This window comes from Anoplopoma fimbria, chromosome 22, assembly GCF_027596085.1.
Source record: "Anoplopoma fimbria isolate UVic2021 breed Golden Eagle Sablefish chromosome 22, Afim_UVic_2022, whole genome shotgun sequence".
In the NCBI taxonomy this organism is placed as follows: Eukaryota; Metazoa; Chordata; class Actinopteri; order Perciformes; family Anoplopomatidae; genus Anoplopoma; species Anoplopoma fimbria.
Genome location: NC_072470.1, coordinates 3,133,608 through 3,161,001, shown reverse-complemented (window position 1 = coordinate 3,161,001; position 27,394 = coordinate 3,133,608). Strand labels below are relative to the sequence as shown.

At 41.2% G+C, this 27,394-nt stretch overlaps 2 protein-coding genes across 3 annotated transcripts; one reads left to right on the top strand and one right to left on the bottom strand.

Moving 5' to 3' along the window:
- Nucleotides 1-232: 232 nt before the first annotated feature.
- On the bottom strand, nucleotides 233-19,287 carry als2b (alsin Rho guanine nucleotide exchange factor ALS2 b). 2 transcript variants are annotated; one of them, XM_054623726.1, is made up of 34 exons: nucleotides 19,142-19,287; nucleotides 18,892-18,937; nucleotides 17,560-17,705; nucleotides 16,184-17,139; nucleotides 15,716-16,040; nucleotides 14,252-14,426; nucleotides 13,863-13,959; nucleotides 13,682-13,759; nucleotides 13,364-13,594; nucleotides 12,784-12,955; nucleotides 12,514-12,703; nucleotides 12,344-12,409; nucleotides 11,986-12,148; nucleotides 11,306-11,452; nucleotides 11,057-11,185; nucleotides 8,888-8,958; nucleotides 8,483-8,549; nucleotides 8,174-8,370; nucleotides 8,024-8,089; nucleotides 7,837-7,935; nucleotides 7,379-7,543; nucleotides 7,138-7,249; nucleotides 6,801-6,878; nucleotides 6,244-6,377; nucleotides 5,978-6,142; nucleotides 5,777-5,894; nucleotides 5,300-5,457; nucleotides 5,080-5,196; nucleotides 4,819-4,995; nucleotides 4,673-4,733; nucleotides 4,230-4,291; nucleotides 3,979-4,128; nucleotides 3,418-3,514; nucleotides 233-3,302 (listed from the first exon to the last, which is right to left on the bottom strand). In XM_054623726.1, exons 2-34 carry the CDS (start codon nucleotides 18,903-18,905, stop codon nucleotides 3,264-3,266), a joined length of 5,022 nt encoding a protein of 1,673 aa, XP_054479701.1. In that variant the 5' UTR covers nucleotides 18,906-18,937; nucleotides 19,142-19,287; the 3' UTR covers nucleotides 233-3,263. The 2 variants fall into 2 exon arrangements, with proteins under 2 accessions (XP_054479701.1, XP_054479703.1); XM_054623728.1 differs by having other exon boundaries at nucleotides 11,321-11,452.
- Nucleotides 19,288-21,907: 2,620 nt separating this feature from the next.
- Nucleotides 21,908-27,394, top strand: LOC129111688 (neuronal acetylcholine receptor subunit alpha-2-like). The gene is made up of 8 exons (XM_054623746.1): nucleotides 21,908-21,974; nucleotides 23,593-23,744; nucleotides 23,865-23,909; nucleotides 24,002-24,111; nucleotides 24,979-25,198; nucleotides 25,810-26,312; nucleotides 26,776-27,184; nucleotides 27,269-27,394. The coding sequence occupies exons 1-8, from the start codon at nucleotides 21,908-21,910 to the stop codon at nucleotides 27,392-27,394; spliced, it is 1,632 nt and encodes a 543-aa protein (XP_054479721.1).

Sequence of the window (27,394 nt, the reverse complement as noted above, 5' to 3'; positions counted from 1 at the left end):
TACTGTGGCGTTAAAAACTGGTCCGTTTCAGCTGCTGTTGGAGAAGATGTGGCTCTTTTTGTGGTTCTTCTACAATCAAAGTATCAATATTTGATCGTTTAGTCTATCAAAATCAAAGAAAATACTCCAAAAACACAAAAAAATGTTCAGTTTACACACATAAAACAGAGAGAAGCAACAAATCCTCATATTTGAGAAGCTGGAAGCAGAAACTTTTGCATTACAGTAGCAATGTCCATCAAATAAGTTTATTGCCATCTGTCATTATTTAAAGGTACAATACATTTGACATCATGTAAAAGACACACACAGGTGGGACTCATGTCAGCCAGCTGAATCACAAAATGTTGACTGATAACACCAAAGTCCATTGACAAAACAGTCATTTTAACACACAATGCAACAGCCTGTGGGGTGTTTTCATAGTAAACAAGTGTTGAGGACGGGAAACCCAACGTGAGCTTATGAACATTATCTTCAGTTTGTTTTTAATAACCATTCAGTTTGGAATTAAAATACCACTTCATGTAAGTGAGTCAGTCAGTTAAGGAACAACCGTTAGAAAAATTGTTTGGTTTGCAGGTCTGTTGTGTTGAATTTACCACTTTGTCTTTTTGTTTTAAGCGTCATAAGAAACCGTTAAGGAACTTTAGTTACACGACAAAGTAGTTGAATCATGAATCACAATCACATCGACTCACTGAACAGGAAGCTTTTTGTCAGTCAAAGAACTGCAGAAAAACTTAAAGCCTCTGGTCAACAAAATTATGTTATACCAGGAGAATGTTTTATCATTGCTTCAAGTGTGTCCAAAGCGTTTTGGGAATGAACTCCTTAGTTACAAAGACAATATTGCGTGTCAGGCACATACGGTCTCAGCAGTAACAAGAGCTCATAACCAGAGATGGAAGAGCGTTATTACAATCGTTTTTTTAAAGTCATAAAAGTGTGAGAGAGGCCTATACACTATGTGGGGGGATAATATCTGTTTGATTTCACAGCATTTCATAACAGTTGTAATGATTTGTGTGTGACCTTTACCCAACATTTCCAAATAAAACCAAATATCAGTTTTGATTTTACAGCCAAAGAGCACGTTCAACGACAGCATCATTAAATTCTAAACATTTGACACCTATTTTATGTTGCTAGATTTCCAAAATCCTGCAGGGGAAACACAGCAGCCTAAATTTAGTCCCTAACAAAAAGAGGCTTCTGATCCACAGGCTTTTCTATTGTTAAACCATTTGAGAAAAACAAAAGCCATGATATTAAAAAAAAAAAAAGGCTTGATCATCCTCTGAATCCTCTCTTAAGCCCTTTATAAACTGGCATGTGTGACGCAACTAACAAATAAGCAACAATGTCTGACAGTTAGTGCTGTAAATGGTTTAAAAAAAGAACAGTTAGTGTTAACAGATGGCGCAGAGAATCAGCTTTGAACATCACATCTATAAAAACAGTGTTTACATTAAGCCTACCGCCTGAATCTCTGCTGAAAAAACACTTGCAGGAGGAAAAATCCAATATTAAGCAAAGTTTTACCACTGATTATTTTACAGGTGTAGTAAAACCTTCATATGGTGGTTGGTTTCATGTGCTGACTTCTCTCCCTGCCTGCATGCAATGAACACTGTTATTCACAACAATACAGTTAATACAAAGATTATTTCAGCTCCCAAAAAGTCATTTTCTATTGGATGTCAGTGAAAATAAAGATGATCTCTGAAAGGGAACCTGCAGTTCTGTCCCAACTGTTAAAAAAAGACAAAAGTATACTGATGATTGCATTTCAAAACATTACAAACCAAGATTTGATAGCTAAGAGGAGAAGCATGTCCTGTAAAAACAAACATGCATCTCCAAAACCGCCCGGTTTTCAGTCGACTGACATTGCATTTACTGTAAATGGTTTATTTAACTTGAGAAGGATAATTTTGCATTCTATAAAATAAACACTTTTTAGATGCATAATTATTACCAAACAGTTATAATGTTTAGAAAGAACAAAACATTTAGGACTAGGATACTTTTTTTTGATTGTGCAGACCTGTGTCAGTATTTATTACATTAAAAGCATCTTTCTGCTCACTTTGGCTCGGAGTTCTTGCAAAGCTTTCTCTCAGCCTACTTTTGCATTAAAGCCTTCGTCATAGTTTCTGTTCAAGCTGGGGAACTAAACTACCATGAAACTTTAAGAGTCCATTTGGAAAATGTATGTGCTTTCAAGTCAACAGACACATTGATTTACCTTTAAAGTGTTGTCATGGTGACGATCTGTCTGGTTGAAAACAAAGATGGTGTAATAGACGGCTAATTTAGCCACTTACTAGGTTTTAACTTTATTCTGCTGTCAGATGGTGTAACAGGAGAATATAAGTATCATTTAGAGTTATAGCCAAGTCAGTTTACATTTTTTATACAGAAGCAAACCTTGCTGTGTTATAGCCCCTACAGTTCCCATAGAAAGAGGCTCAAGGAAGCAGCTGTGAGGTGGGGAAATTAACCAGATGTGAATTTGCTAAACCAACAAGTCAGTGCGCATCATGGGGTCTTTTCTTTTGATAAACTAGAAAATAAATATACTGTTGTCTCTGCTGACAGGGACGCTAAATAATAAAAAAAAGTTGGTAAATCTAGTAAAGTGACGTGCTTTCATGAGGATTATTTCCTTGTTATGTCCGTTTCTTCATGTAGGTGTCAGGTGAATAACAAGAGGTGGAAATGACCCCAAACACTGCAGGATAAAAAGGAATGTTTTCTTGCCAAAAAGTGGTTTTTCATGCTGAAAAACTGATTCTTCTGCAGGAAGAAAAAAAGAGGTCTGTGAGCTGAGGAACCAGAGAGCAAACCCCTCCCATTATCACTAAAAAAACACTAGTATGAACCTTGATTTTCCTCCAAGGTAACATACATCAGGATTTCCAACAGGAAGTCAGTCTTTTCAGATGTGGACAGTTTAAACTGGACGGTATGAAGTGGCTCATCTCTGGCAGTAAAACACAGACAATATTCACAAGTGTACCTTCATGATCAGCGGATAAGAAGCTGGTAGAGGTCACTAAAAGGGGGAAAAGTGTGGAGGAGGAGGTCCCGTCTCAGCAGCAGCAGATGGAGTTCAGTCAAAAACCTGTTCATATGATCCTTTGCTTCACATTGGCCGCTGCTCGCATCCGTCATCCTGACGCCTGGCTGATCCTGGCCCTCTGATTGGCCGGCTGTGGTAGTAGCCTGGGACAGCAGGAAGTAACGCCACGCTCGTGTTAAGTGATCTTCTCATGCTGGATCTGGTAGTAACAAGCCTGGAGGTGGAGAAGACACACAATTAAAAACACATAACGACAAGTGCATAGTGGGTTTAATGCTTTAAAAATCTTTGTAGAGTCATTTATTTAATGATAGATGTGTGTGTGATACCTTTAGTGTGGTGAACATGATTCCATGCTCTCCGTGCTGCACGCAGGGGTCCATCAGGTCTTCAATCAGGCTGACCTCTGACCCCAAGTTCCTGATTCTGAGGACAACAAATGTGCATGTTTCATACAATTTAGGGATTTTGAAACTGTTGTTTTTGAAAAACACTGAATATAATGTAGAATTCAAATTTCCCTAGTTCAAACAGTCATTTTCATTATCGATTAATCTCCTCATTATAATCTCTGTTATTATAAGGCCTGTTCTAATTTTCCTGAGCTCAAGGTGATGTGTTTAAATGCCTTGTGTCGTCTGATCAACAGTCCACAAGTTAAAGATATTCACTTAACTCTAATGTACGGCAAAGAAAAACATCATATTCTCACATTTGGGAAACTGGAACCAAAATTCTGCCAATCAACAAATGAATTAATTGTCAACCTAAATCGTTTAATACAACGTTTCATAAGTTATTTTTAAAGTTTGTGTGTTTCTTCAAACCTCACAGTTTTAATCTCTATCAACAGCATCAGTGTGTGTGGTTTTGTTTGTTTTGTGGCTGACCGTGCACGCAGCACCACGTAGAGGAAGACGGGGAAAAGGTCGTCCATCGACCACAGGAAGTCCTGCTTCAGCAGCGACTGGACCTCCTGGGTGATCTCCTCAAAGGTGAGCTGGATCACCTGCAGCTTGTCCGACGGGGTGAATGTTGTGCTGCAAACAAACAGGAACATTTGTTAGGAAATGCAGAGCAGTTATTCTAGGAATAAAATAACAAAGCACTTCATGCAGGTTTTAAAGTTGTTGAGCCGTACCTGATCTGTTGTAGTGTTTCCACTGCAGAGGCAAAGCAGGCGTCCTTGGTGCTGGAGAGGACCTGGAGACCAGAACAAATATGTTATACATCATTATTCTCATGGTGTCAAACTGTCATGTACTCTTTTATTGTGTTCAAACAGGTGTATATCCACAAAATATATCCACTTTACTATCATGGAATACTAATAAACCCACAAAATATTCACATTTGAGAAGCTGGAACCTGATAAATGAAACGGATTGATTCAGGTTTAGTAAAGTTGTAAAATCCTAATGTATAATAAACTGCTGTCAAGTGTTTTGGCGTCTGATAAGCCGTCAAACTCCAACATCTGTAACTCCAATTCTACTTCCTTCATCAGATTTATTTAACGCCAAATCATGATTGTGTGACTCTAAATAAAATAACCATGTTTTCTGGTAAACAAATAAACCGTACCTGCTGAATCTCCCCGAGTGCAGGCATGGAGACGACGGAAAAGGAAACAGGCCAAAACTTTCTGAGGAGAGGAAGTAAATGTTTAGGTTTAACATGGATATCATTAAACGAAGAATCTCTATTGCAGTGGCCGGTGTGTGACGTACTGCTGGACGCCCAGGAAGGCGAGCAGCGCCAGGTCGGGCTGCTTGTTGAGGCGGAGGACACAGTCCCAGTAGACGTCGTCCTCTCTCTCCTTGTCCAGCGCGTAGAGGGTGAAGAGCGGCGGGTAGAGACGAGGAAGCAGGACGGGAAGCAGCAGAGCCGAGCTGCTCACCACACGACTGAGGAGACATAAAGGAGAATTTAATGTGATGGGACTTAGAACCACTAAAGCTTAAAGAAAGGGGACATGTCCTGGTCTATACCCAGGTTTAGGTGACTCTAGTGGGGCATCGGTGGAGCCTGGCTCCTTCTTGTCCTGGAGGTTGGTGGACGGCTCAGGAATTAGACCGCCCTCTTCTGGCAGGTCCGAGAAAAGAAACCTGCAGAGCGTTCAACAACACACATAAATAAAACGTATCAATGAACTCCAGCATCTATTCCCATTTTATTTTAAGTTAAGCTATGGGCAGATCTGTGTGCTACCTGACAATCTGGAAGATGCGGTTGAGGTAGGACTGGATCTCGTTGACCGCCTGAGGCAGCAGCCGACGATTCGCTCCAACGCCCACGTAGGTCATCCTGTACACCGCCACCAGGGTTTCCACCAGCCGTCCCAGTGGGTGGAGCGGGGTGTCACACGCCTGGAGGAAGAAGGGAAAGATTATTGTTACAAGCACAAACAACTCCAGTATTTATCACTGCTTCCTCAGTAGAATAAAGTACAATTACATTTGATCTAATGTCATTTTATATCATTGCCAACAGTGTTTACTGTTGACTCTGTATCACAGCTGGATGAAGTCACTGTTAAGGCTAATCAAACATTTCCAACTGCTGCTGCTTCAAATTAAAACTGCAGCTGAAAACTACTCTCTCCGTGAAATCAGATCGCATGATCAAAACTTTAAGTTCTGCTCCGTGAATCTGTTGTTGGAGGTGCGGAGTGGTTGGTGGTCTTACTTTGAGGAGGTAGAGGCGGATGGTGTGGTATCTCTCCATGGTGATCGGTCCTGTATGCTGCGGGATGACCTCCAGACTCTCCAGGGTTCTGCTGTGACTCTGAGACAACATCTCCGGACTACACAGAAGAAAAAAACATTTACATAATCCCTTCAAGTGAACTATAACTTGCTCATTCTTTAAATTGGTGTGTGTGTGTACCTGTCCTGGATGTGTTGTCGGCTGGTGGTGAGGGCCACGGCGATGTTCTCCCAGGCCTTCCAGTTCTCTCCTTGACCTGCCGCCTCGCAGCCCAGCTGAGTCCAACACTCCTCGAACACCGCTTGCCACTTGTCCTCCGCACACACACACATACGCCCCAGCTTCCTGCCACAGCGCACACACAAGTATACAACAATGACAGGTAAATTAATTCTAATATAACATTTTCTTTTTTTCTGTACATTTCAGACGCTGTGTGAGCTTACACAGCGCAGGTCTTGTCCTTGTCGGTGTCGAACAGGTGTGGTTTGAAGTAGGACCCCGTCACTTTGAGGCCCGAGCCCCATTCGCCGTTGAAGGAGCCCTCCAGGAAGTCGCCGTTCGCCATGGTAAGCGTGCCCTGAGGAGAGAGCAATCAGTACAATCAATATTATCTTCTTTCATGTTATTGTTGGGTATTCCATTAAATTTGTTATTATTTTTAAGTCTTATTTAATCTGCTTTATTGCAGTCTTGGAATGTTGTAATCCTGATTCCAACCATGCAAAACACTTAAAAGGCTGCATAAATAAAGTTTTTGATTATTTATATTGCTAAAACCGAACTTCTTCTCAATCAATAAAAGTCAAGGGCTTTAGAGACGTTATACTAGCAGATAATAAGACAGTACAAATGAAGAAAGTAAAGCAAATTGAGACAATTGCATAGGAGAACAAAATATAAATATAAATAAAAAATGTAAGAGGGAGGAAAAACACACATAATAAGCCTTAAAACAAACTAAAAGTTAAAGATACATATTGTCATTGTGTTCATTCGTCACCTTTCCATTGAGGGTCCAGTCGTCGGAGAATTCTCCCTCATACGTGGTGTCGTCCTCTGACAGGAGGATCCCTGTACCCTAAAAGACAATATCTCCCTTCAGTTACTTGTTTTCTCCTGATTTCTCCAATTTCCTATTTAACCTGTTTATCTTAAATGGCACTTAAGCGTTAAAGGTTCTTAAACCCTGAAAAACTTAAAACTAAAGTCAGTCCTGTTACTCTCTTTATTTACTTTGCTTCCGTCCTGCTCAGACATTCATAATCAACACAAATCATATCTGATTTTGTGAATAAGTGGTTGAAAGTGTGCACTAAACCCAGGAGAGAAGTGCTCACCATCATCTTATTATCTTTGAAGGCTCCTTCATAATAAAGGCCAAACTGGGTGACGACGACGCCGGTGCCCTGCCGCTGGTGATCCTGCCACATGCCCATGTACTTCTCCCCTCTGTGCAGAAAGAAAACACATAATTAGAAACACATAATTAGAAACATTCTGTTAACGTGACTGCACTGAAGTCAGGTTGTTGTTGCAAATTATTTTTCTAACATGAAGCTGACACGTTAAAGAACGTACTTTGTGATGTCATCGAAGACTCCGTAGCCGGTCTTCTTGTCCTGCAGCCACTGGCCGATGAACACACTGGGGGAGGAGGTGTTGAGCTTGCCGCTGCGCAGCATGCCGTGGCCGTGTCGCATGCTGTCCTGGAAGGATCCGTCGTAAACTTCACCGCTGGCATACCTGCAGAGAGACGGGAGTATTTTGAGTATTTTACCACATTTGCTTATTAGCACACTTATATAACATATCTTATCCAACAACAAACATGACAATCCAGGAGGCTAAATTATTTTAAAATTAGTAAAACTTGGTGGAAAGTATTGTATTGTGGTGTTGATATATGTTAAAAAGAGAATAGTAAACATAGCTCGCTACCTGCTCGTAGCTACTTTAATCCAGCCCTTGTCCTCATCTTTGTCCTGTCCCACAATATGGATAATAAAGTTCCTATGACGCACTATTTTAATACACACCTGTATGTCCCGAGGCCGTGCATCTTGCCGTCTTTCCAGTAACCCTGATAGTGATCGTTCTTGTTCAGCGTCTTATTGGGAGCCACGAATTCACCATAGCTAAAGGAACACATAAAGACTCATGCATGAAGAAACAGATCACCTGACTTGTCATGAGGCTTGTGTTACACCGATTAGATGCACTCACCCGTCTTCCAATCCGTTCTTGAACGCCCCTGTGTATATTCTCCCATCAGTCCATTTTAACACACCTCTGAAAAACAATCAATCCCAATAATCACTACATATCATTTTATTTAAATTCAATCAAATTCCAAACAGGAAGTTCATGTCCAACCTGCCGTTGGGCTTCCCGTTGAGCCAGCGTCCTTCGTACGTCGCCTCTTTCAGCCGTCCATCCTTATAAAAAGTGTAGGAGGCCGTCCTGGAGATCGGAGGCTCCAGCTTCTGACTTGAGCTGACTGACGTGTTTTCCTGCGCCGCCCCGCTCAGGGCCTGGTCCACCGCCTGGTTGATGGAGCGAAGCCACTTGGTCTAGGAAGGATGACACACAGTCGTCCGGTTCATTTAAAAACAACAAATGAAAATGCTTTTCTTTTTCCTTTTATGTTATCATTTTGTCAATCAGAAGCATTAAAAGATTAACCTTCTCCATGGGAGAGGAGGCCAGCAGGGTGAACGTCTCCTCTGGTGTGATCATCTTTAATCCATGTCTGCAAACACACACACACACACACACACACACACACACACACACACACACACACACACACACACACACACACACACACACACACACACACACACACACACACACACACACACACACACACACACACACACACACACACACACACACACACACACACACACACTGGAAACAACAAGTGGTTTACAAACAAAGATATGTCAAGATTACGTCAGAATTATAACAATATGTTAAAGACTGAGAAGAAGTGCATTTTTAAAGGTTTTCAATAAATTCTACAAATTATTATTTATAAGTATTATTCCACATAAAACCTTTACACGTGTGATGAAGCAGACTTACAGGCAAGAGCTCTCCTCTGGGATCGGCTCCACCCAAAGCGTGGCCAAGGGGAAGACATGATGGGTGGAGAACTGGAGGCATGGAGGAAAGGAAAAGAAGGAGGGGAGAGGGGAGAAGAAAGAAAGGGGAAGGTGAGTGTGTTAACATATCTGACCACATTGAGGGACAATAACTGGAGTCTAACTGCTATGAAAACGCCCAAAAGGAGGTGAACTACAGTGTCTTTATTAGCAAGATGCTCATAATTAGGAGCAAAACTTAGAAGGTTAACAATATGTATTTAATGCTGTATAAATGAGAGACTTTGCTCCTGCTGCAGTTTATCTTGTTTATTGTTTACCTTACAGCCGATTTCCAATAATTAGTCATTAATAATCAGCCCTTTTATTTGAATGGAGGCTACTTAAAAGGACATAAAAAGGAAGTCGAGGAGGAAAGTAAAAAGGAAGTAAAGAAGGATACAAGACATAATCAAGATTTCACAAAAATAAAAAACTATGAAAAATACTTTGGGGGAATAAGATAATAAAGAATAAACTTTAAATTGGCTTAAATATCTTTATAACTGCACATTCAGGCAGACTTTGAAGACATAGAGACAAACGATGCATCTTCTTTAACGTAAGGAATGCCGGGGTCAGTCATGCAAGACAACATGTGTTTCACATGTTTTTAAAGAGGAATGTTAGTATGTAACCATGCATGCTCTTTTTTCAACGATACCCTGCTTCTCAGTCATACAAGATATTGTACAGATTCACATCACGAGACGCCCAGGACAATCACAGTCTACTGCTGCCAGTTACTGTCACTTATTTCTCAGCTTGCTTCAGGAATTAAAATACACAAAACTTGAGTTCTAATTTTACCTCCAGCTCATTTAATGTTTACAATTACAGACATTTAGTGCTGGAATGTGCAGGACTACCACACAACTTGTGCAGAATAGAAGAGATGAAGGGGATGGACGGAAACGCAAATTTAAAAAGAACAACTGTGAGGAAAAGGGGACAAACGGGGAGAGGGGAGAGGAAGGTGCTTTGGAAAAGTGAACCAGAAACTGTTGGTACGTTTAAAATCCTACGACAATCGTTAAATTAAACGTGAACCAACAGTATTAACCAAGGCTTCAGCAGGAAAAAATACTCTGATGTTTCAAAAGAGTTTTGGATTTCAAGGTTGATTGGTTGCAATGTGGCAAAATGAAGAACAAGAACAGTAATGTAGAGGAAATTAGGAATAGAACTAAAATGCATTAAAACCTATTGAGCCTTGGTTACAGTCCGTTCATTCTTCCATGCAGTCTCCCGTTTGTAGAGAGCAGGCAGAGGGCGAAGGTGGGGATAGGGCTGGGCATCACAAGACATATTTATGTTGTCATTTAAAAAGATGTAGATTTGAACCTATCCTTCAAACTCTGATTTGATTATAATTTTAGAATGAATGTGATGAAGTACATTAACTTGTCAGTATTTCATTTGTTGAATTAGCCGCAAACAAACATTTCATTTTATAAAATGAGCTACAGATTATAATTACAAATCTAATGGTTTATGTATTATAAAATAGCATCATTAAAAGTATACTGTAGTTACAATAAAATCTCAAATATATGCCAATATTATTTTTCATTTAATTACTGACAACACAATACTTAGATTGACTGTTGAGAGATCTTCCAAGAAAAAAATGTGTATCTTATCTTGTTGCAAGAACAGAAGATAAGACTAACACAACCTCATTCAAGATATGACTTTACGAGTTTATCGTGCTGTGTTTGACACTGAGCCCTAAGCCCTTCACACACACACACACACACACACACACACACACACACACACACACACACACACACACACACACACACACACACACACACACACACACACACACACACACACACACACACACACACACACACACACACACACACACACACACGAAAGGGAAAGTGGGTACAGGGGAGAGAACAGGTCACTCTGCTGACATTTGCTTCTGGCTGTATACTTACAAGATTTTTACAAGGCGCCACGCCCTGACAGCACGGAGGCAAGCACATACAAACGCTTGAAACACACCAAGTTATTGTGTCTAAAATATGGACGGCTTTAAAAAAAGTTAAAGCATGTGATGTAAAAGTGTGTGTGTGTGCATGTGTGTGGGGCTGACCTGCGCGTGGACCAAGGCGTCGTTGAAAACAATGAACCAGTTGACGGAGAACCTCCCGGCGTTCTGCAGCGTCAGAGCTTTGTTGCTGCTCTCGCAGATGAGCCGGCGGTGAGGCTTCCGCAGAGAGTCCTGAAGACACACACAATGACAGCATTCAGCCAGACGTGGCATCATGTGACACCTCGAGGACTCGATGTGAAGCACACAAATGTGGTGGTGATGAAAACAGACACACACAAACACACTCACACTCAGTGAGATTACCGTCATTTTGCCGGGGAAGCTCTTCCAGAAATGAAAGGTGTAGTCAGCGTCCTTCCTCTTTCTCTTCAGCTGGACGGCCAACGCTTCGAACATGGAGCAGCAGTCCTGCAGCCTCTGGTAGTCATTGGAGCACTGACACACACAAATTCATATTTGACGTGAAATGTGGAAAATAATAGCCAGATTCTGTTAATTCCGCCAATAGAAATATACAAACATTTAGAAAACAATTGCACTAAATGTAAACATTCTTAAACTTTTGAGTTTTAAACTTTTACTACTTAAAACTCAATATTGCTATAAACATATTAGGTGACACCATATTTTACCAGTCCCCTAAAAGAGGATGTTATTATAAATTCATCCTGAAATGTACTTTAATTTGGTAAAAATGATACTGAAAATGCACACAGTGCTCGATTTCTATGTCTATAAAAAGTTCTATGTTACCATAAAATCAATCAAATCAATTCTTCGATTCTTAAGATGAACAAGACATACCAGCAAAAGCAATGAAAAAAAAACAATATAACACTGAAAATAAAATACACAAATACTTGTTAGTAATCTTACAAACTACATAATCCAAAGTTTTCACTGACAGGATAAACCAGAATCATTTATGTGGTGAATAACAGTAAATAAAATATTCTTGTTTCACCCACCACTTCAAAGCAGGTGATCAGTTTGAGCAGCAACCGGCCGTATTCGTGAAGGTGGCGAGTTGGGAGGTAGAAGAGCGCCACCAGGAGGTCGGCCATGGTCGGGTTCTCCTCGCTGCACTCAGACAGCTTCTTGAGTAGCTCGGGACTTTTTCCAAAGAAATCTCTTCAAAAGGAAATCATCACTAGTTATTCAGCATTTAAAATAATGAGTAATCTCTTGTGTTTTTGGTCGTACTATTGTGTCACAGCATCTTATCAAAGATGGGTTTTTAATATGAAATAGTGTGTGTGTGTGTGTGTGTGTGTGTGTGTGTGTGTGTGTGTGTGTGTGTGTGTGTGTGTGTGTGTGTGTGCTCACAGTGAGGGTTTGGTCAGCGCCTGGAAACCTCCCATCACCTGGAAGTTGCCCACAGCGCTGCAGTACCTTTGATGAGAAGGAAAAGTGTCAGAAAACCATTTAAATAAAAAATCCAATCCATTGTTTTGAGTTTTACAAGTAATAAAATGATGATAATAGGGATCACATACTCATTGTAACAGTCGAGGAAGATGCTGGCGTGGTCGAGGACGAGCAGACTGTTGACGTCGCGGACGCGGCGCAGGTTGGCGGTGAGGCTGGCGGCGTGCTGCCCCGTTAGATGACACAAGAGGCTGAATCGACCGACCAGAGTGTGCAGGAGCGCGGTGGACACCTGGCCAAGAGCCGAACTCAGAGACTCTGGAGAAACAACAGACAGAAACATTTCAGCCAAAGCAGAAACTAAAGATGAAAGATGATTTCATTGATGTTAATCTTACCCATCTCCAGCAGGGGGCGCACTATCTGCGTCTTGATGTTACACAGCTTGCAGTAGAACTTCCTCTCGGCTGAGGCCAGCTCGTGGAGGCTGGCGATGAAGCCCATCACGTTCATGTCGGAGAGGGCCACGCAGCGCTGGCCGCCAGCAAACACGTTGCTCACATAACCAAGCTGGAGGAGAAAGTGATGAAAATATTTGATCTACAATAGATCTTTCTCTGCAGCTGCAAAGGCACAATAGGACCCTTCATGTTATATTACCTTTTAATTGTATTATAATCAAGGCATTACTGGAGGAGATCAGTTTATAAATGAAGACCTACAGTGGTGGAAACATGCTGGCTTTTTTAATGATTTACTACTACTAATAAAGGCTTTTTAATATTTCCTTCCTCGTTGATACGTCCCGGAGGGGCTGCAAGTCGAGCTGCCTTTAATGTTTCTTCAGCTTGTTTCTCTAATAATTTAAGATGATGACAAAAATCCTTCATCTAGTTAAAATATAGAGTTAAAAACCACCAAGGCTTAAAGCTGGGTAAAAAGTCAACTCATGGCAGCTAGCCGTTACTTTATGCTTACGTCCATGCAGAAGGGCAGCAGAACAGGCTGCTGGGTGTAGCTCCCCGCCTGCTGCTCCTCTTCCTCCCCTTCTTCCTGTTGACCCGGCTCCTTGGCGTTGCTCTCCTCCGCCTCCTCCTTCACCTGCTGTCCGCTGTAATAGATGATGGGCCGGAAGCAGTCTCCGTCTGCGAGCAGGAGGGTGTGTTTCTCTCCAGCGCTGATGTCCCAGGCTCGGATCCCCTCCGACAGCTGGTGGAGGAAGCAGAGAGGAACATGAACCCTTAAAGCTTTCTGTATCTGTGTGTGTTTGCATCGCACAGGACCTGGTTTCCTCACCTTGGCGAGGCGGGGGACAGTGCTGGGTGACTCCATGTGTCCAAGCTGACCAAAGCTGTTACTTCCCCATGAAAACACCTGGAGGATTTTTGCAAAAAATATACAAAAACAGGTTGAAAACGACGTTTTTTCTTCTGGAGTTTTGTACATTTTTTACAGGTAAAAAGCAGCACAGACTCACCTGAGACTGAGCAGTCAGAGCGAGGGAATGATGAGCGCCGGCCGCCACACGCACCACCTCCTTACTGTTCAGACTCTTGATGCACAGCGGCTGTAATCTGCAGACAGACACGTCACACTACCGTCAGATACCACATCAATATGATTATTATATCTGATTTCTCTCATATTTAGTTTGCTCCTGTATTAAAGAGTAAGTAAGATGTAAGATGTGAAAAAATGCAATCAATTTCTGACTCGACCAATTTTTGGAAAAAGTAATAAAAAGTGCAAAGGTGTCAAGCCTCATAGACAAACTACAGAATGGTAATGCAAGTATTTCATTTTTAATTTCAAATACTCTGAATGTTTTGTTCAATGGCTTATAATCTTTTAGAGACTTCCTCCAACCTGGCCAGACTGTCCCCGTGTCCCAGCTGTCCGTGCTCGCCGTTGCCCCAACTCCACACCTCCGTCTGCAGGGTGGGAAACACCTCCTGGGCCTCGGGGACCGCCCCTCCCAGTGGGGTGAGGGCGACGGCACGCATCCTCGGACGGCAGGCCTTCCTCAGCAGCCGTGGGGACACTGTGGGTGAAAAGACACAAAACATGTAGTGCTTAATGTTTTCTTTTATTCCTCCACTGCAAGATATTTATATCGGCTTCAGGCTGAGTGACATTAGCTGTCATACAAAACATGTGTATGCTGAGATGTTTATTTCTTTGAATATGAGGTGCAAAGTTCAGCAGAAGAAATCAATGTGTGTTATCAAAACAAAAACATGGCGGCGCAGAAACAGCAGTGACGATCAGCTCACATCAGGCGGTTCATGCCAAACACAGGTCGTCACACAGCAAACAAACAATGAGAGGAAGCCTGCAGGCGGCAAGTAGACCAAACACAGGTGGGTGATTAAGAATTACAGAAGAGTCATTAAATTGTACCTGCTTCCTACTGATTGAGACTAATTCTGCCATTTTGATGGTTTCTGAACTTTCGGCCTGACATTTATAAAAACCACAAGAGAAAAAACACTGATGATAAAAATCCACAGCAAATAATCTCTATGAGGAAAGAGAGATATGATGATAGAGAGGGGAAAGTCCATCCACCTCTCTACATTCTATACCTGCTTATTCCTGTTTGAGCTCACACAGAAGCTTTCCCATCATGCACTCTCTCCTAAATAACACCCAACACCTTAATTCTGCTCCATTAAATCTGCTTAATCCTTCTCTGTGCCCTAAAAAGTTTTCTTGATCACTTAAAATCCCTGTCATGTTGGAGGCTTAATATCAATCTGCATTCCTCAGTGTTTTTAAATCAGACAAAGGAGACCATTCAGACAGGCTAACCACGCTCACACCAGACCCGCAAATGAGAAGCACAAAGCAGGACACAAAGATTAAGTCCTGGATCACAATTTGCTGTTTCATTATGGCGATCATGAAGCAATTTTGTGAGAAAATGACAGAGCGCTGATTTCCTTTGGGAGCATTTTAAAAATAGCATTTTATCCGGTCTGCTTTGACATAAGTTGCAACTTAATATATAAATAGTCATTAGCTGCAGCCCGACAAAAAATGATGTAGGTGCAGCATAAATAAAAATAACTAAAGGTCTTCAAATTCTACTGAGAAAGACTTTCCCTACATACTTCTTGCCACTTCCTGTATCCAGCTAGATGGAGGTGACATACACAGAATATAAAAGGCTTAAGGTGTGACACGAGGATAAGCCTTTGCCGTGCATACAAGCTGGATGAGGAAGCCTGAAGCAAAGACAAACACACACACACATCTTCCTGCACATGCGTAAGATGTACTTACGCAGCATGGTATAGGAGGTGGATAAGAGGTGAACAGCGTATCTACCCTGAGAGAGGAGTCCCGGTAGCGAGAGGCGGCGCCGTAGACCCTCCGCCTCCTCCTCACGGATGTCCCCTGTGCTGGAGCTCTTCTTAGCCTGCATGGAGTCCTCCAGGCGGACGCGCTCTGTTGTGTTATCGCCCACGACAACCGCGAGCCCTGCTGGAACACCTGCCCTCGCCACTCCTGAGGGCAGGTAGTTCATCATCTTTTTGAGGGAAAGGGCCTCGTAGGTGGAGGCGACCCGTTCGCCCACTGCAGAGGCGCAGGAGGCCACCAGGCTGTTGAGCGTGGAGCTGGGGGTGGAGGAGGTCAGGCCTTCTGTGGAGGGCTGCAGGAGAAACAAAAGGTTAAATGTTTAAATGAGAGTAGCAGAGAGGGTCTGGGTATTAGTAGATCAGTCATTAAGTATATTAAGTTTATGAATGGTGGCATCCATTGCTGTCCTCATAACTGTGATACAGTCCAACTCACCAGCAGAGTGAGCGGTCCTCCAGCAGCTGCTTTAGCCATCTGCTCAGCCTCTGACAGTTTCTTTAGATAGTCTTTGACGGCCTGCTCATCTGGATAGGGTGAACTCTTGACCCCTGAAGCAGCACCACCTGTGGAATGAGCCGGGGGCGCAGAGTCCGAGGTTGTCAGTGCTCCGTTAGCCAAGGCTGATTCCTCTTTCTCCGAGTCCTGAGTGGGGTCAGCACCCTTACTAGGTGCTGGGGAGTTTGAGGTGGAGGTATGGGAGGAGAGAACCGGCTCGGACGGGGACATTTTGAGCCCTTGTGTCAGAGAAGGTGCCTCCAGCTGGCCCTCATCCTCCGTCAGCTCCACACCGAGCGGGCAGTAGTGACCATCAGAGATGATGACGTGGTCCTCTTTGTCGGTCATGGTGTACAGCAGCTGGTTACACTGTCTGCATTTGTCCACTGGGGGCCGGTGGATGTCCTGAGGGCCCAAGCAGCGCACCAGAGCCAGACTGTGTGAGGCCCCGCAGGCCACCTGTAACACATACCTGCCCGCCAAGTGCTCAACCTTCTGTGGTTTCCAGACAGGGAAGACGGAGACGTTGAGACCCAGCTGAGAACCGCTGCCCCATGCCCACACCTCCCGCTGGGCCGTCAGCGCCAGGGTGTGCTGCTCCCCGCAGGCCAGCTCCAGCACCGGGACAGTCTGCGGGGGGGTTGTGTCGGCGTCCACCAGAGCGACGGGAGTCGGGTTGGGGACTGTGCTGAGGCCCGACAGGCCGCACTGTCCCGAGGCGTTGTCCCCCCACATGTGGACGCCGCCGTCCTCTGTCACGGCCCCACTGTGGAAGCTTCCAGCTGCGACAGCGACCACCCTCTGGCCGCTGAGCGCGCTCTCCAGGGTCGGTTTCGCCGGCTCGGGCACTTGACTCTGCTTCCATGGCAACTCCCCAAAACTGTAAACCTGCCCTCCTGAAATGGAAGCAACAACAGCACAAAAATCAAAGAACATTGGAGTTTTTCCTTGTAAAAATATAATTGCAATATTATATTATAGCAATATTCTTTAACCAAGTCAATGTAGGCTTCCTTTGATCAATCAAACATCATTAGGTCCATGATTGATGAAAGAAGAAATACAAATTCCAGTCTCAGGAATTCAAAGGATCAGTATTTATCTAGTTTAAGAATTACATAAAATAGAGGGGAAAGAAACCACTCTCTGTAATCATCATAGATTATTATATATGTTTGCTTTAATAAATGTCCAATTGACCACTGCATTAATTATGTTTCCTACTTAAGGATGCAACATCCCATTTTCCTGTCAACTCTTCAAGCTTTGTTGGCGATAAAGGCCCCCAAAAATATGTCAAAAACCAATGACGTTACCTTCCACCAGCAGGACACCATGCCGTGTGCCCAGGGCGACCTGGAGGACCGGCCCGGGGAGGAGCAGCCTCTCTGGGGTGACACTGTAGGAGTAGCCCCTCCAGGTGTGGAGCAGGCCTCGCTCTCCACCACCGTCATCCCTGGAGCTGAGAGATCAATCGATTGAAGGTTAATCAATCACTGGGAAAGACTAAAACGACTTTAGCCTATACTTTTTGGGACTTTATAATATTTGAATAGAACTGTCTGTTTCGTACTAAGCAATATATTTGTTATTTTTTAAATTCCTTTAACAATCTTATCGTCATATATTTGCAGTATTATTGTTAAACTCACCATTGGAGGACTTCTTTTTCCTGAAGAAATATGTTTAACAATGTTTTTTATATTTCTATGAGGACTTAAAAGGATGATATTTCATCTTAATAGTGCTTTTATCGTGACTTTATAATATTTGGATCTTAATTTCACCTTCTAGTATAAATAAACAGAGTGATTTTGTCTCCTATAGGGGTTTTGTAATATTTATTTTACACCTATTAAACTGAGCAAATTCCCTAAAATATTAAATTAATTAAAGGGATTGGTTTAGTTCTGACTTTATTATCAAATATAGTATCTGGTATAGTTCTGACTTTATTATCAAATATAGTATCTGGTTTAGCTCTGACTTTATTATCAAATATAGTATCTGGTTTAGTTCTGACTTTATTATCAAATATAGTATCTGGTTTAGTCTTTTATTATCAAATATATATCTTTTATCAATTATCAAATATAGTATCTGGTTTAGTTCTGACTTTATTATCAAATATAGATCTGGTTTAGTTCTGACTTTATTATCAAATATAGATCTGGTTTAGTTCTGACTTTATTATCAAATTTCCCCGCTGCGGGACTAATAAAGGATTATCTTATCTTATTTTATCTTATCTTATCTTATCAAATATAGTATCTGGTTTAGTTCTGACTTTCCCAATCATTAGTTTCCCAATCATTAGTATCATGGTGGGAAATAATGATCCTCAGTGATGATTTTACAATGACTTCATGTAACAAACAAGACAAGGAACAGTACAGACAAACAGTAGACAAACAGTAGACAAACAGTACAGACAAACAGTACAGACACACAGTAGACAAACAGTACAGACAAACAACACTCCCCCTCCTCCTGTGCAGCAGCAACACATCTGAACAGCTGTTTTGTGGGTGAAAGCATAAGTGACCTCCATCCTTAGGCGGTTTAGTCACATGCTGATCACATCCAGCCTGAAAAATGTGAAAGCCACAGATGAGCAGAATCATCATTTTCATGCAGACTGTGGTTACCTCTTCCTCTCCATCAGTGCTGTCTATGTCTCCATCTCTGCAGCTGCTGTCAGACAAAAACACACACTTCATGAGCAGAGAGCTGGGGATGTTGTTGTCAATGCAAACACAGTTAAAGGGACATTTAAGGGGGGGGAAACCCATGCAACTACAATGATATGCTAACATTAGCTGCTAGCTAGCCAAGCAGCCAGCTAGCTCAAACCACAGGTGTCTCTTTTTTATTTTATTCATTTTAAATATTTCTTACCTGCAGGCCCCACACACACACACACACACACACACACACACCATCCTCACTCTCAGACAGGCAAGGACTACAAATGTGGTTTAGCAGCTCAACGCAGCTGGTTGTTGCTCATCTCTGAATGTTGACACCGCTGAAGACAAAGATCGTTTAATTACACGAAACGGGGATGCTCGCCGAGCAGCAGGACAGTATAGATAGACTGAGCCGAGCCGTTCCGCGAAAAAGCAGCAGAGTGGGAGCTCTTGTTATTTCTCTCCTCTTGGAACGTTTTCTTCTTCTACTACTTGTGCTTCTAAACTGAGTTACTCAACAGCACCAACTAGTGGCGAAAAGTGTACAGTACATTGATCACAAAAAAACAAGAATAATCCATTAATAATAATAATAATAATAATAATAATAATAATAATAATAATAATAATAATAATAATAATAATAATAATAATTAAATTAACAGTTAACATATACTGAAAATTCTAAATAAATTAATAAATATTTAATAATAAAAAACTTAATGTTGACACACTTGCTCTACTTTTACTTATATAAAATATCTTTAGAGTAATATTACTTTGACTTAAGTACAATATTCTAGTACTCTTTCCATCCTTGTCTAACGATATATTTAAATAAATCACATATATTGGGACTGTGTTGTGGTTTCACTGTGCAGTGGGATTAAAGGAAATGAAGAGCGTTGGCTCCCTCTTGTGGTACAGATAGGTCATTGCAGGTGTTCTTCTTCTACTACTTGTGCACCTTCAAAACATTGATTTACTCAACTTGTGCTTCTAAACTGATTTACTCAACGGCACCTACTAGTGGCGAAAAGCGTACAGTACACTGATCAATCCTGCATTTAGTTTAATTTAATTAATAGATTAAATGTAACAAATAATACAAAAAAACAAGAATAATCAATTAATAATAATAATAATAATAATAATAATAATAATAATAATAATAATAATAATAATAATTAAATTAACAGTTAACACCTACTGAAAACTCTAAATAAATTAATAAATATTTAATAATAAAAAAAAGAAGCAGGCAAATGTTAATGTTGACACACTTGCTCTACTTTTACTTATATAAAATATATTTAGAGTAATATTACTTTGACTTAAGTACAATATTCTAGTACTCTTTCCATCCTTGTCTAACGATATATTTAAATAAATCACATATATTGGGGCTGTGTTGTGGTTTCACTGTGCAGTGGGATTAAAGGAAATGAAGAGCGTTGGCTCCCTCTTGTGGTACAGATAGGTCATTGCAGGTGTTCTTCTTCTACTACTTGTGCTTCTAAACCGATTTACTCAACGGCACCTACTAGTGGCGAAAAGCGACATTGCAGGTGTTCTTCTTCTACTACTTGTGCTTCTAAACTGATTTACTCAACGGCACCTACTAGTGGCGAAAAGCGTACAGTACACTGATCAATCCTGCATTTAGTTTAATTTAATTAATAGATTAAATGTAACAAATAATACAAAAAAACAAGAATAATCAATTAATAATAATAATAATAATAATAATAATAATAATAATAATATAATAATTAAATTAACAGTTAACACATACTGAAAATTCTAAATAAATGAATAAATATTAAATTATAAAAAAAGAAGGCAGGCAAAATTAATGTTGACACACTTGCTCTACTTTTACTTATATAAAATATATTTAGATTAATATTACTTTGACTTAAGTACAATATTCTAGTACTCTTTCCATCCTTGTCTAACGATATATTTAAATAAATCACATATATTGGGGCTGTGTTGTGGTTTCACTGTGCAGTGGGATTAAAGGAAATGAAGAGCGTTGGCTCCCTCTTGTGGTACAGATAGGTCATTGCAGGTGTTCTTCTTCTACTACTTGTGCTTCTAAACCGATTTACTCAACGGCACCTACTAGTGGCGAAAAGCGTACAGTACTAAACTGATTTACAATCACCTACTAGTGGCGAAAAGCGTACAGTACACTGATCAATGATTAGTTTAATTTAATTAATAGATTAAATGTAACAAATAATACAAAAAAACAAGAATAATCAATTAATAATAATAATAATAATAATAATAATAATAATAATAAAAATAATTAAATTAACAGCTAACATATACTGAAAATTCTAAATAAATGAATAAATATTTAATTATTAAAAAAAAGGTGCAGGCAGAAATTAATGTTGAGACACTTGCTCTACTTTTACTTATATAAAATATATTTAGAGTAATATTAATTTGACTTAAGTACAATATTCTAGTACTCTTTCCATCCCTGTCTAACGATATATTTAAATAAATCACATATATTGGGGCTGTGTTGTGGTTTCACTGTGCAGTGGGATTAAAGGAAATGAAGAGCGTTGGCTCCCTCTTGTGGTACAGATAGGTCATTGCAGGTGGATTTGGCTTTCATAGTTTAACCTAAATGTAATTTATAAATTGATCTGCAAAATACCCAAGCAAAGCTATAAAATGAATGTAGTGGAGTAGAAGTATAAAGTGGTATAACATAGAAATTATCAAATAAAGTATAGTACTTTGAAAGACTGAGCCCTGTACAGGAGTAATATTATAGCATTCTGATGACAGTCATAATGTATACAGAGAGGATGTGATCCATCCAGCTGGTTGAACACGAACAGGACAGACTGTTTAATGGAGATGAACGATGGGGAAACAAAGGCAAAGCATCTTTGAGACAACCTGATTTTTTTTTTTACCAAACTGGAATGTGTTTCTGCTGATTGAAATGGAGCTGAAGAGAGATTTCATCCTGATTTCAGTGCTTTTCTGCTGCTGGATCTGCAACAACTCTGGTGAGTGTGACTGTGAAACCGCAGCTGAAATGATGACATTTAAATCATGCTGATATTGAACCTTTAGGCTACTGAATCAGTATTAAAAGGTGTCTTTTTTGTTGTTGTTAAAAAGCAAAACACTGGTGGAGTTTTTATCATATTCCTATCACGACTTTAGCCTATACTTTTTGGGACTTTATAATATTTGAATAGAAACGTCTGTTTGGTATTAAGCAATATATTTGTTATTTTTTAAATTCCTTTAACAATCTTATCGCCATATATTTGCAGTATTATTGTTAAACTCACCATTGGAGGACTTCTTTTTCCTGAAGAAATATGTTTAACAATTTTTTTATATATTTCTATGAGGACTTAAAAGGATGATTTTTCATCTTAATAGTGCTTTTATCGTGACTTTATAATATTTAGATCTTAATTTCACCTTCTAGTATAAATAAACAGAGTGATTTTGTCTCCTATAGGGGTTTTGTAATATTTATTTTACACCTATTAAACTGAGCAAATTCCCTAAAATATTAAATTAATTAAAGGGATTAACAGTTTTGGATATGATGTTGTTATATTTGAATAATATTTTCCTATAACTTCCATCCTTCTAAAACATAATAATCACTTTTAACTTTGTGTCTCAGAAACTAATTAATGGGATGTAAAACGTTTGCACTTATCATGTTATCAAGTAGCATTCTTTTTAGTCACACTGAATAATAAACAAGAAATGATCCTTGATGTTGGCATGGCGAGGAAGATTATCAAACCTTTTCGTTTAATAAATTGTTCATTTTTCTGCACCTGAAGGGTTTGAGCAGAGTAAACTGCATCGTAATCCAACAAGATGTTTCTCCTCCGCTGGCAGAGCCTCACCTGAAACATGATTTGGTCGTTTATAAATAGACAATATAATCACAGAAACTGGCATTACACACATTTGCACAGTTTGTGCTCCTGGCTGGCTGTTTCCTGCTCAGGCTAATCCTAAATTGCTTGCCAGTGATGCCAGATTGCCTGCCAGAGAGCCCAAAGCTGTGTTCAGAGAAGACAGAGGGAAGAAGAGAAGTGCACAGGAAAAAGAAGGAGATATATAAATATATATTTCATACCACATGAAGACACTTCCACTGATCATTTAACCTGAAAGACAAATCAAATCTCACACTTGGAATTAAAAAGGTTTATTGCAATAATTAAATTATGAATATAATGAACGATGACTGATAAAACATGTAAAATGCTTAGTCTTGATTTTGAAGTTCAATTATCTCTAATGATTTTTGCTGCGTGACATAAAATTAAATCAAACCAAGCTATACTTTTATGAACAATTAAATTCAGGTAATTGCTTTTTTTCCCAGAGAGGAGGTTCAGATACTCATTGTGTCAACTTTAAGGGCTTTTGGTTTTCGCAGAAATAAGAGGATATAAAGAGAATATCGCTAAAACCTCGGAGGGAGAGGAGAGATAAATCAGAGACACCATGGATAAGTTAAAAAACTAAACTTAAACATTAAATTGCAAACAGAAAACGTGGTTGTTTGTTGGATTTTATCGGCCATCTTGTTTTTCATGAACACACAACATGGTGATGTCTCTGGTCTCCATCTCTCTCCGTCAGTTCTGGCTGAAGACTGGACTCGTGTCCACACTGAGGACGAGCTCTTCAGGACTTTGTTTGGCGGCTACAGCAAGTGGACGCGACCGGCGCGAAACATCAGCGACGTGGTCATCGTCAAGTTCGGCCTCTCGATCGCACAGCTGATAGACGTGGTGGGAACTCTAAATATCACATCTATTGTTGCTTTATAAATATGTTGCAGTTTACAAGAGTCTAATAATACAAATTACTTCTAATCAGGTTGTTTTTGTCAATGTTTGTCTCCAAAACAGGACGAGAAAAATCAGATGATGACGACAAACGTGTGGCTGAAACAGGTATAAAAGAAACTTCTCAATTTGACCTTTCTTGTATGAAAACTATGAAACTAAAAGATTGTTTGTCCTAAAAACTGTGTTTTTATTGGCAGGAATGGACCGACTACAAGCTGCAGTGGAGTCCGTCCGACTTCGACAATGTGACGTCCATCAGAGTCCCGTCTGAGCTCATCTGGGTGCCGGACATTGTGCTGTACAACAAGTAAAAAACACTTAACAGTTTGTTCAAATCTTGCAGAAAGCTGGACTGAGAACAAAAAAAAAATACAGTAGTTAAAGGACAAAAACACAAGTTTCAAATAAAGTTTGTTGAGGAAAAGTTTACAAGTGAAGGGCGCAATTTATTCTAAGGAAGTCCTACTTTTTAGTCTTGAGTTTGTTGCCATTTTTCCTGCACACAAAGATGTCTACCTCACAAACCAAACAGTCAAGGACACACTTCAACCGACACCACTTTGAATTTTCAGTGGGTGGAGCTGGAAATGATCTGTAGTGATCAATTACCCGCTTGATCCATAACAGCGTCCTCGTCCACTGAAGAGCGAGTGAACGAGTGAAGGTCACTTATAGAGGGGGCCGAACAGCTCGATGAAACGACGGCACTTCTGCATTTTCCTGCACGGAAATCTGTGGAAACATGCAAATCATCCTGTTGAATAAATGACCCCGATTCTGTTGCGTCTGTGCAGCGATATTGCATCACACAGATTTAGTCAAAGTCTGGTTTCCTCCACCTCAAAGGGGCCCTAGAGGAATTATTAAACCTTCAATTAGTCTGGATGGAGAGGAAACTTTTCTCCTGCATCAGCATATGTAAATGAGCTTGCATCATGAATACAGTTTAACATTCGGGGATAAATGATTAAACATCGTCTGTGTAAAAAGGGGCATCGCTGGAGGTTTATTGATTCAGCTTTTTGAGTTTGAGACGGAAACTTGGGAGCCGTGCTGCACAAAAAACATCTGAAAAACAATCCTCAATTTATGTGTCTTGGTATTGGTGTCAACTTTCAACACTTCAAATGTCTTTAATGCTTCACTTCTTCGCCGCATCTTCTTCTTTCTCCAGTGCAGACGGAGAGTTCGCCGTCACCCACATGACCAAGGCCCACGTCTTCCACACAGGTCGTGTCCGCTGGGTTCCTCCGGCCATCTACAAGTCCTCCTGCTCCATCGACGTCACCTTCTTCCCTTTCGACCAGCAGAGCTGCAAGATGAAGTTCGGCTCCTGGACGTATGACCGCGCCAAGATCGACCTGGAGCCCTTCGAGAACACCGTGGACCTGAAGGTGTGTTTGAACATTTTTGAGTTTGTGCCATTTAGACATTTGGCGCTTCTGTCCTGATTTTCCAGCTCTGCCTCTTTACCTTCCTCTTATCTTCAGTTCACACATGCTCTTTCTCCACAATTTTGTTTTTGCAGACGGATGCCAGCTAAACGCTCTGTCTGCTTACTTTTTAATCAACAAAAATATTTCTCAGCGAGTTGCATTAACTTCTGGAGAAAACAAAACGCATGAATAAGCTTTCCTGGAGAGATATCTCAAGTTTTCTTATTGTCGTTTTAATTCTTATTCTTCTGTATTGAAAGATACTGACATCAGTCGGTCTAGAGTGACATATTTTCACACAAATTGAATAGATTGTCATGAAATTTGTTGCAGATATTCATGGTTTCAAGAGGATGAAGGCCACTGACTTGTGTGATTGTGTGACTTTTTCCTCTTACGCCACTTCAAGGCTCCCTTTTGTGCTTTTTAGCTGCAAAATATTGGGAAATTAGTTCAAACATTCTTGTTCCTGGTTGGTGAGCCATTAACTTTTAACCCAGCGCCATTATCAGAAAGGATTCATCCTCTGTGGACCATGAATGTCTCTCTAAAATAAGTCTAACTCCTAGGACTACTGGGAGAGCGGAGAGTGGGCCATCGTCAACGCCGTTGGAACCTACAACACCAAGAAGTACGACTGCTGCCACGAGATCTACCCCGACATCACCTACTACTTCGTTATCCGCCGCCTCCCGCTCTTCTACACCATCAACCTCATCATCCCCTGCCTCCTCATCTCCTTCCTCACCGTCCTGGTCTTCTACCTGCCGTCGGACTGCGGTGAGAAGATCACGCTGTGCATCTCCGTGCTTCTGTCGCTCACCGTCTTCCTGCTGCTCATCACGGAGATCATCCCGTCCACGTCGCTGGTCATACCGCTCATCGGGGAGTATCTGCTCTTCACCATGATCTTCGTCACGCTGTCCATTGTCATCACCGTGTTCGTGCTGAACGTGCACCACCGCTCGTCGGAGACGCACACAATGCCGCGATGGGTTTGTCGGCTTTTCCTGTCGGCGGTGCCACGCTGGCTGTGCATGAAGCGACCAGAACACGGTGTCAGGCCTGGGAGGTGAGAAAAACAAGGAGGGCTTCCAGTTCTGCATCTTAAAGCTGCTTTCTCTCTACTGTCCATCAGGGGGCGACTCCTCTGGTTGTATGGAAGTCTATGAGAAAATGACTCTACTTCTCTCTTGATTTATTCCCTCAGTAAACATTGTAAACATGAGTTTATGGTCTCAATCTCTAGTTTCAAGTCTTCTTCAATACAGCATGATGTTCATTTAGTAAATTATGCTCCATTTAGAGTCAAACAGACCATAAAGAGAAGTTTGCTTTAGGGCGGGTAACTACCTTTTATTGGCTTCAACAAGACAACATCGCAACGCCCGTAATCCAAGATGGCGACGGCAAAATCTGTGAACTCAAGGTTGCTGTGCTTCAAAAAGGAAGTCCTTTTTGAAGCACAGCAACTTTTTAGAACCTTGTCTTCGTATGTTGAATATTAAAGTGTACATTGTTGTGCCCAAACTCAGGCGACGTCACCTGACTGATAAACTCCTCCCTCTCCGGACTCCAGGCCCCGCCCACAGATCATCCACCTGGGTCACTCAGGAGTCTGACATCGATCTCCATGGTTACCAGGAGGATGCCTCGGATGAAACTCACTACTGCGATCTCCATGGTTACACAGATAATCTAGGGAGGTTTGTGAAGGTAGCCGGCCGGCCGAGGATTTCTCCCCTCTCTCCCCCTTTCCCTCCATCTCTGGGTTACATCCTCCTCCCACGGGGACTCTCCTCCATCAGCTCGGACACCCCTCCTGTGCAGCATGGCTCGACCTGGAGCCCGTCGGCCTCCGCTCTGTCCCCTGCGGTGGTTTCGGCCCTGGAGGGGGTGACCTACATCGCGGAGCATCTCAGAGCCGAGGATGCCGACCTATCAGTGAGTGCAAACCTGACGTCAGGAAGTGATTTATTTTAAACTCCTGTCTAATCTTCTTTTTTTTGTCTTTTTCCGTCTCTACAGGTGAAGGAGGACTGGAAGTATGTGGCCATGGTTGTGGACCGGATCTTCCTGTGGATGTTTATTATGGTGTGTCTGCTGGGGACCGTCGGACTCTTCCTGCCTCCGTGGCTCTCTGGGATGTTTTAG

Bases quoted from the DNA above. Each gene is read 5' to 3' on its own strand.
- LOC129111688 (XM_054623746.1), top strand. From the start codon at position 21,908: ATGGAGCTGAAGAGAGATTTCATCCTGATTTCAGTGCTTTTCTGCTGC. The intron at 23,745-23,864 runs GTGGGAACTCTA...TCTCCAAAACAG, and splicing joins TCGCACAGCTGATAGACGTG to GACGAGAAAAATCAGATGAT. The intron at 24,112-24,978 runs GTAAAAAACACT...TTCTTTCTCCAG, and splicing joins GACATTGTGCTGTACAACAA to TGCAGACGGAGAGTTCGCCG.
- als2b (XM_054623726.1), bottom strand. The intron at 6,378-6,800 runs GTGACGAATGAA...CTCTCTCCTCAG, and splicing joins ACTGGACCCTCAATGGAAAG to GGCACGCTTACCATGGCGAA. The intron at 4,292-4,672 runs GTACGGTTTATT...TCTGGTCTCCAG, and splicing joins CACTCGGGGAGATTCAGCAG to GTCCTCTCCAGCACCAAGGA.